At 56.9% G+C, this 15,652-nt stretch overlaps 6 protein-coding genes across 6 annotated transcripts; 2 read left to right on the top strand and 4 right to left on the bottom strand.

Moving 5' to 3' along the window:
* Positions 1-994: 994 nt before the first annotated feature.
* Positions 995-3,683, bottom strand: BKA78DRAFT_281710 (pyridoxal phosphate-dependent transferase). The gene is made up of 2 exons (XM_066885636.1): positions 2,200-3,683; positions 995-1,347 (listed from the first exon to the last, which is right to left on the bottom strand). Exons 1-2 carry the CDS (start codon positions 3,452-3,454, stop codon positions 1,121-1,123), a joined length of 1,482 nt encoding a protein of 493 aa, XP_066745915.1. The 5' UTR covers positions 3,455-3,683; the 3' UTR covers positions 995-1,120.
* Positions 3,684-4,012: 329 nt separating this feature from the next.
* Positions 4,013-4,792, bottom strand: BKA78DRAFT_352319 (cyclophilin 1 short isoform; the record flags this gene model as incomplete). The annotated part of the gene is made up of 5 exons (XM_066891334.1): positions 4,013-4,205; positions 4,260-4,366; positions 4,423-4,651; positions 4,706-4,722; positions 4,775-4,792. 5 exons carry the CDS (start codon positions 4,790-4,792, stop codon positions 4,013-4,015), a joined length of 564 nt encoding a protein of 187 aa, XP_066745914.1.
* A 930-nt stretch (positions 4,793-5,722) lies between these two features.
* Positions 5,723-7,589, top strand: BKA78DRAFT_331211 (uncharacterized protein; the record flags this gene model as incomplete). The annotated part of the gene is made up of 5 exons (XM_066889858.1): positions 5,723-5,804; positions 5,856-5,916; positions 5,966-6,016; positions 6,066-6,147; positions 6,198-7,589. The coding sequence occupies 5 exons, from the start codon at positions 5,723-5,725 to the stop codon at positions 7,587-7,589; spliced, it is 1,668 nt and encodes a 555-aa protein (XP_066745913.1).
* A 440-nt stretch (positions 7,590-8,029) lies between these two features.
* Positions 8,030-8,521, top strand: BKA78DRAFT_312779 (uncharacterized protein). Its single transcript, XM_066888332.1, has one exon. The coding sequence runs from the start codon at positions 8,057-8,059 to the stop codon at positions 8,441-8,443; it is 387 nt and encodes a 128-aa protein (XP_066745912.1). The 5' UTR covers positions 8,030-8,056; the 3' UTR covers positions 8,444-8,521.
* A 797-nt stretch (positions 8,522-9,318) lies between these two features.
* BKA78DRAFT_126124 (uncharacterized protein) lies at positions 9,319-10,777 on the bottom strand. Its single transcript, XM_066882514.1, has 3 exons — positions 10,535-10,777; positions 9,387-10,483; positions 9,319-9,364 (listed from the first exon to the last, which is right to left on the bottom strand). The coding sequence occupies exons 2-3, from the start codon at positions 10,314-10,316 to the stop codon at positions 9,362-9,364; spliced, it is 933 nt and encodes a 310-aa protein (XP_066745911.1). The 5' UTR covers positions 10,317-10,483; positions 10,535-10,777; the 3' UTR covers positions 9,319-9,361.
* Positions 10,407-14,338, bottom strand: BKA78DRAFT_352317 (uncharacterized protein; the record flags this gene model as incomplete). Its single annotated transcript, XM_066891333.1, has 4 exons — positions 10,407-10,483; positions 10,535-10,981; positions 11,031-11,228; positions 11,275-14,338. The coding sequence occupies 4 exons, from the start codon at positions 14,336-14,338 to the stop codon at positions 10,407-10,409; spliced, it is 3,786 nt and encodes a 1,261-aa protein (XP_066745910.1).
* Between the last annotated feature and the right edge of the window lie 1,314 nt (positions 14,339-15,652).

Raw genomic sequence — 15,652 nt, 5'->3', positions numbered from 1 at the left:
CACAAAACAATCAACGACTACTTTCAGGAGAAACGCGAGGCTAGACAGATTTGTCTCAATGCCGTGTGGCAGAACAGAATTTACGACGCCGGTGACCCAAACGCCAGATTTTGTGACGATTGTCAAGTGAAGAGCACAGGCATCGCCGCAGAGGCGCTAGAGCGCGACCGACAAACGCTCAAGAGGCTTGAAAATGCGCTGTTGAGCATGTCAAACCTTACCTCCATTGCCAGCCACCCAGACCGTCAAGGGCGCAGGCTGGGGCGACGTGCTTTTTGCGTACCAGTGCCATTCTGGCAATTTATCGACAAGGATTCCGGATGGTACACGACATCAGGGTCTGAGCAAAAGAACCTGATAGACATAAACCGCAACCTTGTCTACTTTATCCTGCGCTTCTTTGGCTGGCGCAATACCCTTGGCGGCGAACCCCTGAGAACGGTTGACGTCAGCTTCAATTGCAGGGGAGAAAACGGCTTGAATGTCCTGGAGAGGATTGGATGGCGCCACCATCACGGCGAGACATCATCTACAGGGGAATACGCTCTCTGCTTCCATGGCGACCAATAGTACTCGTTGTTTCTGGACAGTATCTCGCATGCCGCAGTCGTCGAAATGCACGTCGAGACCGAGGCCGACGAGAGCGCAACCGAGGCGCTGTTCCTGGTTGGACCGGGGCAAGATTTGCTCCTCAAGGCTACGAGAGCCAGAGAGCTGTCTTTGGAGCTGGATACGTCGGAGGAGGTGTTTCGACCCGATCTTGGTGGATACAATCTGTCCGCCACACATCCCGCTATGAATAACTTTCCTGGCCTCGGACTGTCATTTCCCAAATGGAAGAGGCTACGGCGACTGGAATTGATGAATGTGCAGGTGTTTTTCGGAGCCCTGCGGGATACGCTGACGTCGCTTGCACCTTGGCTCTCGGAATTGGGACTCTTGGATGTCGTGCTTGACCGGCACCAACACGAGCAGGGGGCGGACTGGTGGACCATTTTCGACCTGATCAAAGAGCTAAACTCCAATGGGAAGATCGACCTCTGCGGCTTGCATAACCTCAAAGTCAATGCTGGATACATTCAGAAGACTAACGGAGCCACCCCTACATTTAATCGACGCATCATCCCCGACAACGCCTACGACCTGGAGTACCTCTGCTATGATGACAACGGAATACACTGGCGTAAATACCGCCGCCCCATCCTGGACTTTGTGCAAGGGTACACAATTCAAGACGATGGAGAGGTGCCGCAGGGAATGGACGACTTGGACTTTTTGTATGCACAAGTTGCTGAACATGGGTTTCGAGGTGAAGAAGATGAGGAAAAGCTCCCTTTCCATACGTACCTGGCTCGCTTCTTGAGATACGACCCAAGGGCAGACGCCCGTTGCAAAGCGCAGGGCTGGGACCGCAACAAGATCATCGTGGACCATCCTGATTACGACTTTGATTACTGACTTGGGGGAGCACCGTCTACTGTCTAAAGGTAGTCATAGTTTCGGGGCTTCGTCGTCTAGCTTTAGCCAGTTCAAAATCAAGATACGTGTACACAGTGAGTGATTAAATACCTTGCCCCACTAGAGACTTGGATGTTTGAGCTCATGAAAGGATGACTACAGAGAGCATTCAAAGCCCCCCATCCCCCCATCCGTACTGCCTTGGAGTCGCCATTTCTTTTACGACACACTGTACAGTAAAAGGCTTAGACTTCCACCTCCTTAAATGTCTAGATAAGCCGTAGAAGGGTTCTCCTTTTGTTTCCTGGAATATGCGTCGATGATGGGACCAACTGTAGCACTGATCGTCGTAGTAGTGCTGAAGCCCCCTGACCCCTGAAATTCAACATTGTAGTTTCGATCATGAACATAGGTAACTGCTTGCGATGCAATGCAAAGTAATTGAGGCGGACATGGCGTTGCGTTTCTTGCCACTCTGCACTGCGTATCTTGAAGGAAGCAATATGAGCTCTCGATGGGACGATTTGAAGATATTGGCATTGAGGAAGGAGATCAATGGTTGCGAGACTGGACGGACAGATGATGCTTTCGGCCACTGTCAGTGAACAGATGGAATTCAGTTGGGAACCAATGTTGCCAGAAGTTGATTGAACCGCTCGATTCTTCAATCTCTATCATCCAACAGTCTATTAAGCACGCCTACAATTTTGACATCTCTCTTTTCCCACACGCCTTACGAACGGGCCTTCTTCTCCGCGGCCAGGGCCTTGAAGCCCGCCAGCAGGTCATCCCTCAGGTCCTCCCAGTCCTCGGCGCCGACCGAGACGCGCAGCATCGTCTCGTCGACAAACTTGTCGCTCATGCGGCGCCACTCGATCAGGCTCTCGACGCCGCCGAGGCTGGTGGCGTGGTGGAAGAGGTGCAGCTTGCTGGGCAGCGCCTTTGCGCCGGCCACGTCGCGCATCCAGATGCTGAAGACGGGGCCGAAGCCGTTGGGCATCTGCTTCTTGAGCCAGTCGAAGTCGGCCGTCTGGAGAGAGGCGTGCTTGATCTGCGCCACCTGGCTCTTGACGACCTGCGCGTCCTCCGATTCTTCCGTGGTGCTGGAGAGCAGCCCGTGCAGCCAGCCCACCAGCTTCTCCGTGTTGCGGCTCTGGCGCTGCACGCGCAGGTGCAGCGTGCGCAGGCTGCGGACGCCCAGCCAGCCCTCCAGGCTGCCCATGACGCTGCCCAGGAAGACGCGCTCGTTCCAGAGCCCCCAAAACCAGTCGCGGCGCGCTTCCGGCACCGCCAGCACGCCGCACAGCATGTCGCTGTGGCCGCCAATGTACTTGGTCCCCGAGTGCATGACGACGTCGGCGCCCTGCGCAAACGGGTTCTGCAGGCCCGGCGGCCCAAACGTGCTGTCGACGGACAGGTACGCGCCGCGCTTGTGCGCCTTTTCCGCAAACGCGGCAATGTTGAAGGCCTCGCCGATGGGGTTGAGCGGCGTCTCGACGTGGACGATGTCGCCCTTGCCCAGGCCGGCGGCGTCCCACGTCGCCTCGTCATGGAGGTCGACCATCTTGAGGCCGTGCATCTTGGTGTGCAGGCCGATGACGCCGTGGCAGCCGTGGTAGCCCGCCAGCTTGTCGTGGCCAATGGCAATCACATTGGGCCGGAAGAAGACGAGCAGCGCGTGGAACGCGCTCAGCCCGGACGTGTAGGTGATGGCGTGCCCCTGCAGCAGCGACGACAGCAGCGCTTCCAGCCGCGTCGTGTTGGGCGCCGACAGCCGCGAGTAGATGGGCGGGAAGTCGGTGTTTTCTGGCTCCAGTTCGCCATCAATGGCCGGCACGAGGTCTTCGGGTGCGGACGGGTAGCGGAAGGTGGTCGAGACGTGCAGGGCGGGCGCGACGTCGGTGTTTTTGTTGTTTAGCCAGTCGTCGCCGTGGATGGAGACGGTTCCGGGCTTGTAGTTTGGTGCAGAGGCACCGTCGGTGTTGGAGGGCGCCATTGAGAGAATTGAAAAGCTGGAACACAAACAGAGCGAGACGATGAGAAAGAAGATGCTGTAATAGACGCGCTGAAGAGAAATCAAAAAGGCAAAAGATTAGTTTTACGCCCTGCAAGTGACATTAAGAAGTGAGGTTGTAAAGTCATGATCATGACTCAGGAACAGCCGATTTGGTCAGCACCAGTCGTCGGAGCCCCACTCATGTCGACCTAAAGACCCAGAATTGTCGGCGCCGACCTGACACTGGTCACTGACTGGTTGGCGGGTGACCGGTGACGTGACATGGGCCGTTGACCCTTCAACGCGGCTCGGGGCCAGGACTGACGGACAGGGGCACAATTGGAGTGGCAGGCAGTCAATTGCACGTCGTAGAAATCACCAAAATCAAAGAGCGAGGCACAATTGATGGCGGGGTTCAGTTGTTGGATTCGGCAAGACCAGTGCTAGTCTACGCTCCTTTTGCTACCCCGCAGCCCCGCCAGCTGCCCCTCAATTTGAGGCAACCCCTCAAATGACTATCCACCAGCTCATTGCATCATCACGTCATCAGAAGAGCATTTACAACTGGCCAGACTTGACAATCGTAGGGGCCTTCTTGTACTTGATGGCACCGGAGCCGGAGCCGCACGCCTCGATGGCCTTGATGGTGCGGTACGACTCGACGTCACCGTCGGGGACGCCGCCGAAGACGACGTGCTTGCCGTCGAGCCAAGAGGTGACGACGGTGGTGATGAAGAACTGCGAGCCGTTGCTGTGGGAATTGGTTTAGTCATGTCTCGAGTGAACAAAGCAGTAGGACTCTTACGTGTTGGGGCCGGCGTTGGCCATGGACAGGAGGAAGGGCTTCTTGTGCTTCAGCTGGAAGTTCTCGTCGGCAAACTTCTCGCCGTAGATGGAGCGACCACCAGTGCCCTGCAAACCCGTCGTCAATACAATTGTCCACTGCAAGTATGGTGGGGTCGACGAACGTTGCCACGGGTGAAGTCACCACCCTGGAGCATGAACTCGGGGATGACGCGGTGGAACTTGGAGGCTTGGTAGCCAAAGCCCTTCTCGCCGGTCGCAAGAGCGCGGAAGTTCTCGACGGTCTTGGGGACGACGTCGTCGTAGAGGTCGAAGTTGATGCGACCGGACTGCTCCTTAACGGCACCCTGGCTGGTGACCCTTCCGGTGTTGTCAACCTGGACCTCGGGGCCCCTGTGGTGAGAGGGTTAGCAGTGTGACTGGCAGGTAGGGGCGGTGACACCATACTCCCACTCGCAGTCGAACTAGAGGGTGAATTAGCTTGAGATTGGTACGGCAGAGGGATTGGTGACTTACGAAAACCTTGACAACCATTTTGTTTTGGGTAGAGGAGAAGTTTCTGATGGAAGAGATGGATGGACGGAAGGAGTGTTGTGTTGTTTGGAGGAAGAGGCGGGACGAGGGGCAGATGGAGGGGCAGAAAATACGTGGACCCCCGCGCAGGAAACTCATGACGCTCCGGGACTAGGCGATTGCGGGTTAGCGTCGGCACGTGATGATGAAGAGCTCCGGCAGGTGCAGGAAAAAGCTGAGAGCCTGAAGAGCACTGCCGCCGCCATGCGCAGGAAGACGGGTTTGCGTTTGTCATTGATGCACATGGTCGTCATCCAGTGCATGCCGACAGCCGTCAAACACTGCTCCGCCATGGCCGTGGACAAACAGAAGCCGGAACTGAGCAGTGAGCTGCACCTGGGGCGGAAGCTGGAGCTCTGTTGAACGGGAGACGCCGTATGCATACCTGGAAAGAAGATGCCGAGAGGCTCGAGATGAAGACGAAAGCTGGAGGGAGCTAGAGTGATGCAGTACAAGGCAATTGGAGCACCGTAACGAGAGAGACGAGACGGAATTCTTCAAGTGATGGAGCAACGAAAGACGGGAGCACTGGCCAGTATCACGTGACGCCTAACAAGGTCCAGAGCAGCGTTCCATCGAAGGCGGCCTGGGGAGATGCAGCACGCAACTCGGACATGGTCAAATTTGTCCTTCGTAGCAATGCAGGAACGCTGCTGGCTACGCCAATTAGTTGCGTAGATAATCGAGGTGCCCCTGGAGCCGTCACTGGCAGCACGTGTGGTTGATGAAGGCCGGTCGGCGAGCAGGGATCGGGCACCGCGGCAGGGAACAAGGACAGACTACCATTGCCAACGTTGACGCCCACCGAACCATTTCCCAATTCGCTGTCCTCAACCCTTACCCCGACCACGACCACGACCACGACGCCTTTGCTGGCTTGCGCACATCATCATGGATCTCGACAGCCTCAGAGAAAAAGTGAGCAACCTCACGGTCTACGACCTCAAGGCCGGTGTGCGCAAGGTCCAAAATGGTGCGTCCAATTCCACCCACGCGGAATCGCTTTTTGTCTGATGCCTCGCAGCCGTCATGAACTACACCGAGATGGAGGCCAAGGTGCGCGAGGCCACTAACAACGAGCCATGGTCAGTCTTTTCCAGACAGCTACAATTCCGCAAGGCTAACCGTCCACAGGGGCGCCTCGTCGTCGCTCATGCAGGAGATCGCCAACGGCACCTACAACTAGTCAGTCTCTGGATCGCGGCTCCCGGACGCAGGTGCTAAAGTCGTGCAGTCAACTCCTCAACGAAATCATGCCCATGATTTACAAGCGCTTCACCGAAAAGTCTGCCGAAGAGTGGCGGCAAATCTACAAGGCAGGCATCCTGCTCACGCCGGCCAGACCTCCACGCTGACCCAACGCCAGGCCCTGCAATTGCTCGAATTCCTCGTCAAGAACGGCTCCGAACGCGTCATTGACGATGCCCGCTCCCACCTCTCCCTCCTCAAAATGCTGCGCCAATTCCACTTTATCGACCAAAACGGCAAGGACCAGGGTATAAACGTTCGGAATCGCGCCAAGGAGCTGGCCGAGCTGCTTAGCGATGTCGACCGCATCAGGGCAGAGCGCAAAAAGGCACGCGCCACGCGAAACAAGTATGTTGGTGTCGAAGGCGGTGTAGGCTTGGGAGGCGGCTTCTCGGGCGGCAGCCGCTACGGTGGCTTCGGCAGCGAGGAGCGCAGCAATTACGGAGCCTACAGCGGCGGTGTGTATGGCGACGGTGGAGGCTTCGGAGGTGAAATGGACAGTGGCTACCACGGCAGCGGTTCGAGCAGCAGACGGGATCGGTTCGACGAGTACGACGAATACGACGAGGGTGCCGTCGCTGCACCAGGCCGAAGACAAGCAGACGCGCAGCGAGCCGGCACAAGGAGAGAAGCAGGCGGGACCCCAGTCAAGAAAGAGGAGCCGCCCAAGCCCAAACAGCCCGAGGTCGACCTCTTCTCCTTTGACGAACCAGAACAGAGCAGCTCCAACGGCAAGGCACCTGCGTCCATGGCAGCGAACGACTTTGGAGCGATGCAGTCGGGCGGAGCCGCCGACGACGACGACTTTGACGACTTTCAATCCGCAACTCCGGCGGCCGCGCCATCCAGCGCAGCTGCAAAGCCCTCAGGCAGCAGTTCGTTTGTGCTTCCTCCGCCGACCTCCACCACGCCGCAAATCGCGTCTCCACAGCCGCGCTCCGGCACGCAGTCGTCGAGCATCAACGACCTCTTCTCCAGCATCAACTCCCCCACCCCATCTGCATCGAGCACGGCGCGCGTCACGCCATCCCTCGGCACCGCCTCCAACACGTCGGCCTTTTCCCCGCCGCCGCAACAGCAACAACAACAACAATTCCAGCCTCCCAAGCCCTCGGGCTACGCGCCCACGGGCCCCAACTACTTCACCAGCGTCCCGTCGCTCCAAACCAACGCGACGGGCCCGTCCACGCCTGGCGGCGGCGCGTCTGTCATGTCTCCCACGGGCAGCATCGCCAGCAACGCAACGGGTGGCGGCATTGGCGGCGGCAAGAAGCCGGCCGGCGGCGACGCCTTCAGCGACCTGCTCTCGGGCATGGGCACCAAAAAGCCCGCGAACCAGGGCCAGAAGACCACCATGGCCGATCTGGCAAAGCAAAAGACGAGCTCTGGTTTGTGGGGCGCGCCTGCTGCGGCGAGCACACCTCCTGCCGGTGCCGGACAGCAACAGCAGCAGCAGCAGCAGCCCAAACAGTCGACGGGCAGCAGTGGGTTGGATGATTTGTTGGGCTAGATGTTGCGTATGTGTGTACGCTGCGTGTAATCAAGGCGTGTGTTGTGTGCTGCGGAGGAGACTTGAAAGTCAAGACAAGAACGACAAGCATTGGACGCGTCGTCGTTGGACGGACAATTCGCCAGGCTTGTAGAAGGCGGACAGCAGACGTAACGGACGGACGGGCCTTGTAGACGGGCGGCGGGGCAAACGCTTGACACGGACATGTGGCTATGGATCGAACGGAATGGAATGGAATGGACACGGGATCGGACGAACACGCTTCTTCTCATAAACCCCCTTTTAACTGGAACTTTTTACTTTTTACTTTTACCACTTTTTTTCAAACCCCCTTTTCCATCAAGTCAAAAACGTCGTGGCGGTGGTGGTGGTGGTGTGACGGAGGCGGTCTCTGACTGTTGTATGTATATACTTCAACGTCTGAACACGTTTTCTCTTCAATCCCTCTTCTCCTGCTTGGACGACGGATGGATCGATCAATCCCCCCGCTGCTGCTGCTGCTGCTGCTGCTGCTCGTCTTGTTGTTGCGTTGGTGCTTCATCATTGTGCCCTTGCAACAAAATCCTACTGTTGCAATAGCCTCCCAAACAGTACCCAAGTTGTCCCCTTTCGAAGATGACGGCCGGTCACGCCCTCCTTACCTTGGTCGGGAGCTAGCTCGCCGCGACGCTGCCGGACACCCACCCAACCTAGCTCAAGCACACAGTGACAACCGTGTCTGGCAGGTCACGACGCCAGCAGGCGGGGTGGACGGACGGACGGATTGGATGCCTTGCCTTTGGCTCGTCAGCAATGCCACATCACACACATCACATCACACCAAACCTGCCCGCCTGTGTGAATCTGACCAGTAGAGAGAGGGGCTGGCGCGGTTTGGTTGGTCGGTTGGTTGGCTTGGTGGTGGTGGGCTGGCTGGCTGGCTGGCTGGCTGGCCGTACGCATGTACGTACGTACTCGCGAGAGAAGGACAAGGGAATCAATCAGTCTACCGAGTGGGTTGGATATGGGTGAATGAGAGGACGCTGAAGGAGTAGAAGCAAGGAGGAAGGAGTCACAACACTGACGGATGAGACGTCCGTCTCCTATGTACACACACACACGCAAGGTAAATTTGTATGTTTTCTTGTCGGTTTTGGTTTGTTGCTTCGTCTTGCCGTTTGAGAGTTCGGCGGGAGAGAGAGAGAGAGAGAGGCGTGTGACGGAGCAGAGCAGAGCAGCAGGAGCCACCTAGGTAAGAAGGTAAGGCAATGCCGAATCCGATGGCATTCCACGGACCATTGGACCATTGGACCATCATGTGTAGTGGTGGTGGTGGTGGTGCTCCCGTCCGCAGACAACAACGAAAGACAGACGACCTACGGCCGTTGAGGATGATTGACCATGGCCGTCTTGCTTCGCTCTGCTGGCTACTGTACCTACCGTGGCTCGCCTCTGTCTGCCAATCCCCGTGAATCCTACGTTAGATAGCAAACAACTCCAAGACCTGTCTTACTCACGACACTCTCTCCCCAACACAGCAAACAACAACAACAACAGCACAAAAAGCCTTTTCCCAGTCAATTGGTTGAAATTTTTTGATTTGATATTCAGTTCGATCCATTCCCATTTCCTCACTTCAGCTACACCACCACCACCACCTCCTCTGCCCTTACGTGAGAGGCTCTGCTTCGCTTCCTCAAGTGCCTAATCAGCCAACCAAGTAGTATCCCGTTCCTCGGCTACTACTACTACTACTACTACTACTACTACTACTACTACTACTACTACTACTACTACTACTACTACTACTACTACTACTACTGTCTCTGCCGATGCTGACGCTGCCAGTGCTGCCAGAAGCTCGGGAAGTGCTTTTCCTCCATCCTGCTCCACACACGTCGTGAAGAGGCGTCTCGAGGTTCTCCAGATACGAGACTTGCCGGGATGTGGTGGGAGGCGAACGGTACAGAAAATGGTGGATGGCGGACGACTGTTGATGGAACACTCGACCATGCCAGCTGCCTGCCTCCTTGCTGGTCCGTCGCTGAGTGGTGATGCGGGTAGCCGACGTCCACCGGTCAGGCCTCCATGTACAGCTCCAACTCGCCCTTTCCTCTTCTCTCCTAGATATGCGTCGGAAGCATTGCTAGTCCGAGCACGCACACCCACATCGACATTTTGATCAAACGCGAGACGGACTGCGTTCCGTTCCGTCCATCTCAACCCCTCACTCTCCCGCTCCCCCCAGTAAACCCGGAATGAAAAGAAACAACAAAGTATAGAACCAAACAGCTGGCCAGACCAGAGCACAAAGGAGAAAAATTCCGCGCCAGAGAGGAGGAAGCAAAGAGGAGATGCGCCCCCACGCAGTAGTTGAAGAAGGTAGGAGAGAAAAAGGAGACCGTCTGTCTGCCCGAACAAGCCGCAGGAAGGCAAGACGATTGGTTGCGTATGTGTGTGAAGGAGAAGAGGAAAACAAAAGGGGGTTGGTAGCTCGTCATCGTGGCGCTTTTCAAAGTTGGACGTACTGCGTGCGCGCGTGCGTGCATAGATGGGGTGGGGGAGTCTGATCGAATTTTTCGATTTGCGAATACAATGGCCGCAGCTGATTTGATGCCGTGCGTTCCGCCGTAAGAGAAGAAGGCTGCGCTGAATATGGCCGAAAACAACGCCCGGCGGTGCACAGAACAGGATATTCGTATGGGTGTAGGATGGCAGGGAAGCTTTGAAACTCTCCTCTGCCATCATTCGTGATGCCGAAAATGGAATACAAAACTTTTTCGCCAAAAGCCGCGGAAATGAACGGACGGTAAAAACATCGACCAAAGGTGGTGGCGCTCAAATCTTTCGTTTGAAGGAAATCAGACGCGCTAGTTGAGTCGCTGCTGGTAGGGCGCTGGCAAATCTTTCTCGCTCTATAGGTTCATTAGCATCGTGCACTCGAATCAGCAATGACAGTGACTTACCCGCATCAGTCTCGAAGCCAAGCGTAATGTCATCGTGCTCGCCCGGGTACTCGGGCATGTCCAAGCATGCAAACCGTCTCTTTGCCGCGTCCACTTCGCTCACCGGTGCATCATCCTTCTTGCGCTCCTTGGGCAGGTAGAATTTGGCATCGACCAGCCTGAGACCAAAACGTCCCTTCTCGCCCTTGCTGCCCTTGAGTTCGACAATTTCAAACACGTCCATGGACTTGAGTTGAAAGTTCATGGCGTCAGCATGGCTAAAGTCTTCCATAAAGGCAAGAAGTTGGGTGACGTTGGCTTGCTGAACGATTTGAATGCGAACTGTGCAGGCCTCCCAGCGCTTGTAAATAGGGACGACCATGCGACGACGGGAGATGGCGAGGGTCGAAGCCACGCCATCGTACTTGACCTGAAAGCCGGTGACGGCGAGTTGAAACCTGTGGAGTGCTATGGATCAAGTCAGCGAATTGATCGAGCAGTACTACGAGCAACTTACCCTCATGGTTGGGGAAACTATAGGAGCGAATGGTGGCCGACGTCTTGAGTGTCCGCAAGAACTCGGCAATAGCTTCTGGCACATTTGGCTCGGATCGCTTGCAGTCAATGGCGGCGTTTGCATCGTCCTGAGGCAAGCGCAGCATGTGAATGTGTGGACCTCCGCTGTTGTCCAATCTGACGAGCAATTCACCCGGGCCTATTCCGTCAGCAAAAGTATGTATGATGAATAGGTACGATCTCACCAAGATTGAGACGATCCGTAATGGATCCGCAAGTATGCCTTGCGACGATGCGCAGCTGCTCCGACAAAATCTTGAACATCTCTCCGCCTTCTTCTTCTTCCTGGGGTGCACCATCCATCACCTTGACATCCTGCCACTGAAGCTTCTTCACAATGTCGTGTCCTTGACTGTACACCTCCTTCATGCCCAATTGCTCAATGTTAAAAGCCGTCATTGGGACCTGGGCGGCGCAAATCTCGTCGGGTCCGACTCGGAGTCCGTTGAGAACCTGGAATAGCTGAACTCGCTCCTTGATTTCGTGAAAGGCGAGCGATGCAGTGCAAGTCTTGCGCTTGTCTTCCTTGATTCTCAAAATCATCAGAGGCACGTTCTGATCCGCGGGGTCGGCGCGGAATTCAAAGACGAGTGGTCGCGTGCCGTTGAACTCGTGGCTGACGCTGCTCAGGGTCTTGTTCGCCGGGCTCGTCACCATCAAAAGACGGTAACCGCGGTGCAACTTGCGTTCTCCAGTGCCTTCGTTGAGGGTCAAGAGCTTCTCAAAGACGCGCACCATTGATCGCTTGACCCTGTCGGGCGGGAAGGCGGCGGCGTTCTCCGGATCCTTGTATTGCAGGTCCCTGAGTGTGACTTCGTGAACAAGCTCTTCGTCGTGACGAGGCTTGAGACTGGCCGCCACGGTGCGAGTGTAGTCCCAAATTCCCCAAAGCATACGGTAATCCTTTTCATTCAGGTCCACACTCAGCGTGAAGCCGCGAGGAAGGCGGACGAAAAGGCCGCGGTCACGAGTCTTCCACTTGACATTGTCCCAAGTGATGCCCTTTTTGGCATCACTCTGGATGCACACCGTGAGAAGCTCCGTCTGACTACAGATGCCGACCTTGACCGTCCAGTCATTGGGCTGGCGCATGATTGTGAGAACACAGGGCACCGAAATCTTGTCATCGCCCTCGCCCTCAATCATGACGCCCACCTGCGCAAAGATTCGTCCGTAGCAAAAATCTTGTTTGGTATCGCTAAGCGGCATCACCGTGCGTGGGTTGATTGAGCGTCTCGACGAATCCATGACGATTGATCTGGCCTGTCCTGAGAGGACCGTCTCTGCGTCGGGAGCAAACGTGGGATAATCCACCCAGATCGACTGGTCCTGGCCTTGGATGAGCGCGTTAGTCGGAGGCATGACACCATTGCGGGCAACAGAAACCAAGAGCCCTTTGAGACTGCTGAGAGCAGATTCTTGATTTTCAAAGACGTCGCCCATGTCAGCATCACCGGCAGCCCTGGCAGCCTCGGCCTTGGTGGGCGAGGTTCCGTATGCTCTCACGCCTGGATGCGTGTCAATGACCTCGGTCAAGATCCACCAAGCCTTGGCCAAATCGACATGCGCCTGCGTAAGCAGCTGCTCCTCATGCATTGGTTGGCCCCTCGGTCGGTTCCTAATCATGACTTCCAGGCCGGCGCGACCTCTGAGGAACCACCAGCTCGCGGCCCTGATCCACTGCATCGGCGTGTACTGGGTCGTAGGCTTTTTGACCTCGGCCGTCAAGCGAAAGACGCCCTTCATGTGAGCAACACGATCTCCAAAGTCCTCAAATGCGGCATCACCGGCGGCCACCAGGTCGGAGCGGTGGCCGGAAGAGGTCGTGCTCCAGGGCGTGCGCTCCATGAGGTGTTGCTGGCGCGGAGGCTGCTTGGGGATTTCGACGTTCAAGGCTGGTGATCTCATGTCGGGCAATTCTTCTCCAAGGACAAAGGGTTCCGGGGTACACTTGACGCTACTGTCAAAGTCGCGTTGGGTGGGGGTCGGGACGGTGGAATCAAAGTAGCCGTGAGGGGGAGGACGAGGCGCCAGGCCTGGTTGTAGTTGGACGGGAGGTGAGGAGAATGGACTGGGGCCAAAGTCGCGCTGCGAGCTTGAAACAGGAATGGTAGGGCTGGTATTAGAGGCGGACCGCGAATGTAAAGCAGTGGAAGACGGCGACGAGGGTCTCGGAGCGGTGGGGTCGTCAAAGGGGTTGGGCATGTGGGGTGCTTTGGCCAAATAGCCGCCCTGATCATACGAAGGCCTTCCGTAAGAGTTAGACGACATTGACTGCGGCGATCCCATTTCAAGCGTGCTCGAACTGGACCCTGAAGCCAATCTGGCGTCTTCGACGGGCGGCTCTGGTTGATGAACGGACCCCCTGCGAAGTGCCTGGCCCTCGTCGATGCGCATCTGGTGCTGGACGCGGGCAGATAACGAGTCTCCGGCGTCGGGCTCCGCGGACAGATAATTCTGCAGCTCGTCGTGCAGGTTGGTGTAGGAATCGGCCGAGGCCACCTTTTCAAGCTCTGGCAGTCGAGGCAGGTCTGGGTCTTCCGGAGATTCAGGCATCATTTCCGACATTCCGGTCTGAGTGCGCTTCAGTGGTCCTGGGCGGAAGTCTGGCTCATCCTGTGGTATAAAATCTTGGCTCCGGTGCTGGAGCTTGGCCGCCGCGTCGTCGTCAGCCTTGGACTCTAGTGGGGCTTGAGGCGGCGGAGACCTAGGGCGGCTGAAGCGCTTTTCCAGACCGGGCGAGAGTTGACCCCACGATGCATGCCCCTTCTTGATTTCTGGTCGCTCGAGCTTGTGTGAAACGGTAAGGGAACGGCCCAGCTCGCCCTCGTCCAGCTTGCGGCCTTCCTTGGCGGCCCTTGCTGCGACTACGCGCCTCCGTGAGATTTCAATTGGAGGCGTCTCGGACTCGTCACCTCCCTCGCCTATGATCTCAGGCTCCTTGTTCAGAAATCCCACGGTCAGAGTCTTGGCCCGAGGCCGTGACGGGCGGTCCGATCCGCGCATCGAGGACTGGAGACGCGAGGTAGCGTTTTGGGAGCTGTTTACTTTGGACAGCAGAGAGGCGGCGGCGGGCCAACGCTGAGCGGCGGCTACGTCTATGCGAGGTGCCTTGGGAGAGGCCTTGTCGGTCGAGGGCTTGAGAAAGTCGAGGACATCTTGCTCCATTGCCTGCTTGCGTTGTGCCTTTTCGGCAGTATATTCCTCGCTCTGAAATATCTTGCCCCTCCATTTGCTTTTGGAAGACATGGTGGTATGTTCGGTGAGTCTTGGACCTCAGTCGGAGGAGTGGAGGGAGGTTCGGTGGATTCGCGGCGAGGGTGAGGGCGTGAGCGAGAGTGAGCCACGCGACAGGGCAGATTGGGGATTGAGGTCGAGTCTCGGCGTTTCGTAGGGGGTGCCACGGACGGGAGTGAGAGGACGTGGACGAAGGAGGGTTGGGTTGGGAGAGAGGCTGCGAATGGCGCAGATGGGGAGTTATCGTGAGCAGTCGGGGCGGGAGGCTTGGGGAGTGCCGGGGTTTAGCTGGCAGCAGTTGGCCAGGGTCTCCACTATCGCACAAGGCAAGGCGGAGACGGGCGTATCTGTACGGAGTAGCGAGCGAGCGAACAACGACTCCCGGGCCGCAGCAGAACACAGCACACGACAAGTTTTCTGATGATGTATCGAGTTGAGGTACTTTGGAACCTGAACGGTACAGGCGCCGGTGGGCACGTGTAAAAGTATGTAGTGGTTGTCTCCTGAAGTCGGACAGATGGTTTCAACCATGTTGAGCGTCCCCACCGACCCTCCTCCTCCATAGTCCTACCATTTGTTAACCGCCTACCCTCTGTCGTCCCATCACGACCTGTTCCTCCGCTCGGCCACGTCTCGTCGTCGTCACGGCCAATGGCCTCTAATTTTGGAGTCGGCGTGGCTTGTCCTCGCGCGCGCCTCTACACCTCCCTGTGGCGGTGCGTGCTGCAGCATCCGCATCCGCACCGCTCCCAAGCCACCGGCCGGCGTCTGAGCTTAACACTGTCGCAGCCCTACAACACGAGAAGGCCAGAGTACGGACACGAGGACATTTCGACAAGGTTCAAAGAGACGGCCCTTTTTTGACACCTCTCGACAAGCTGAGGCTTGGCCTTTTGGAGTGGCAGAGTTGCAAACCACGGATGACAGACGACTGACGGGCCAGGTGTTGGAGGGTCAAAGGGTCCTTCCCGCGGCGTTTCAGCAGAGATCTGACGTGGGCGTTCAGCCACAGCTGCCAGGGCCCCCTGTCCGCTGTCTCCCCGTCCCCTGACCCGACTTTGAATCGAACACCATCTCTTCATCACCAACCATCTCCGGTTTGGAATTTTGTCGACTGCTCCTCGTCTGCGTACACACGCTACTCTCCAACCGGCAGCAACACCGTCTCCTGCGCAGTGCCACTACTGCTTCCACTCTATCGGTTCCTTGGCGCCAATCTCGCAGTCGCCGTCACAACTTACGATGCATTTCCGCTCGTCCCCACAGGCCGAGTCATTGAGGCCTCGAAAAATCCTGAAATCTACGATAGTCAGGAGTCGTCTGGGA

Source organism: Phyllosticta capitalensis, assembly GCF_038381095.1.
Source record: "Phyllosticta capitalensis strain CBS 128856 chromosome Unknown BKA78scaffold_4, whole genome shotgun sequence".
Taxonomy (NCBI): Eukaryota; Fungi; Ascomycota; class Dothideomycetes; order Botryosphaeriales; family Phyllostictaceae; genus Phyllosticta; species Phyllosticta capitalensis.
This window is presented reverse-complemented; position numbering and strand designations above follow the sequence as displayed.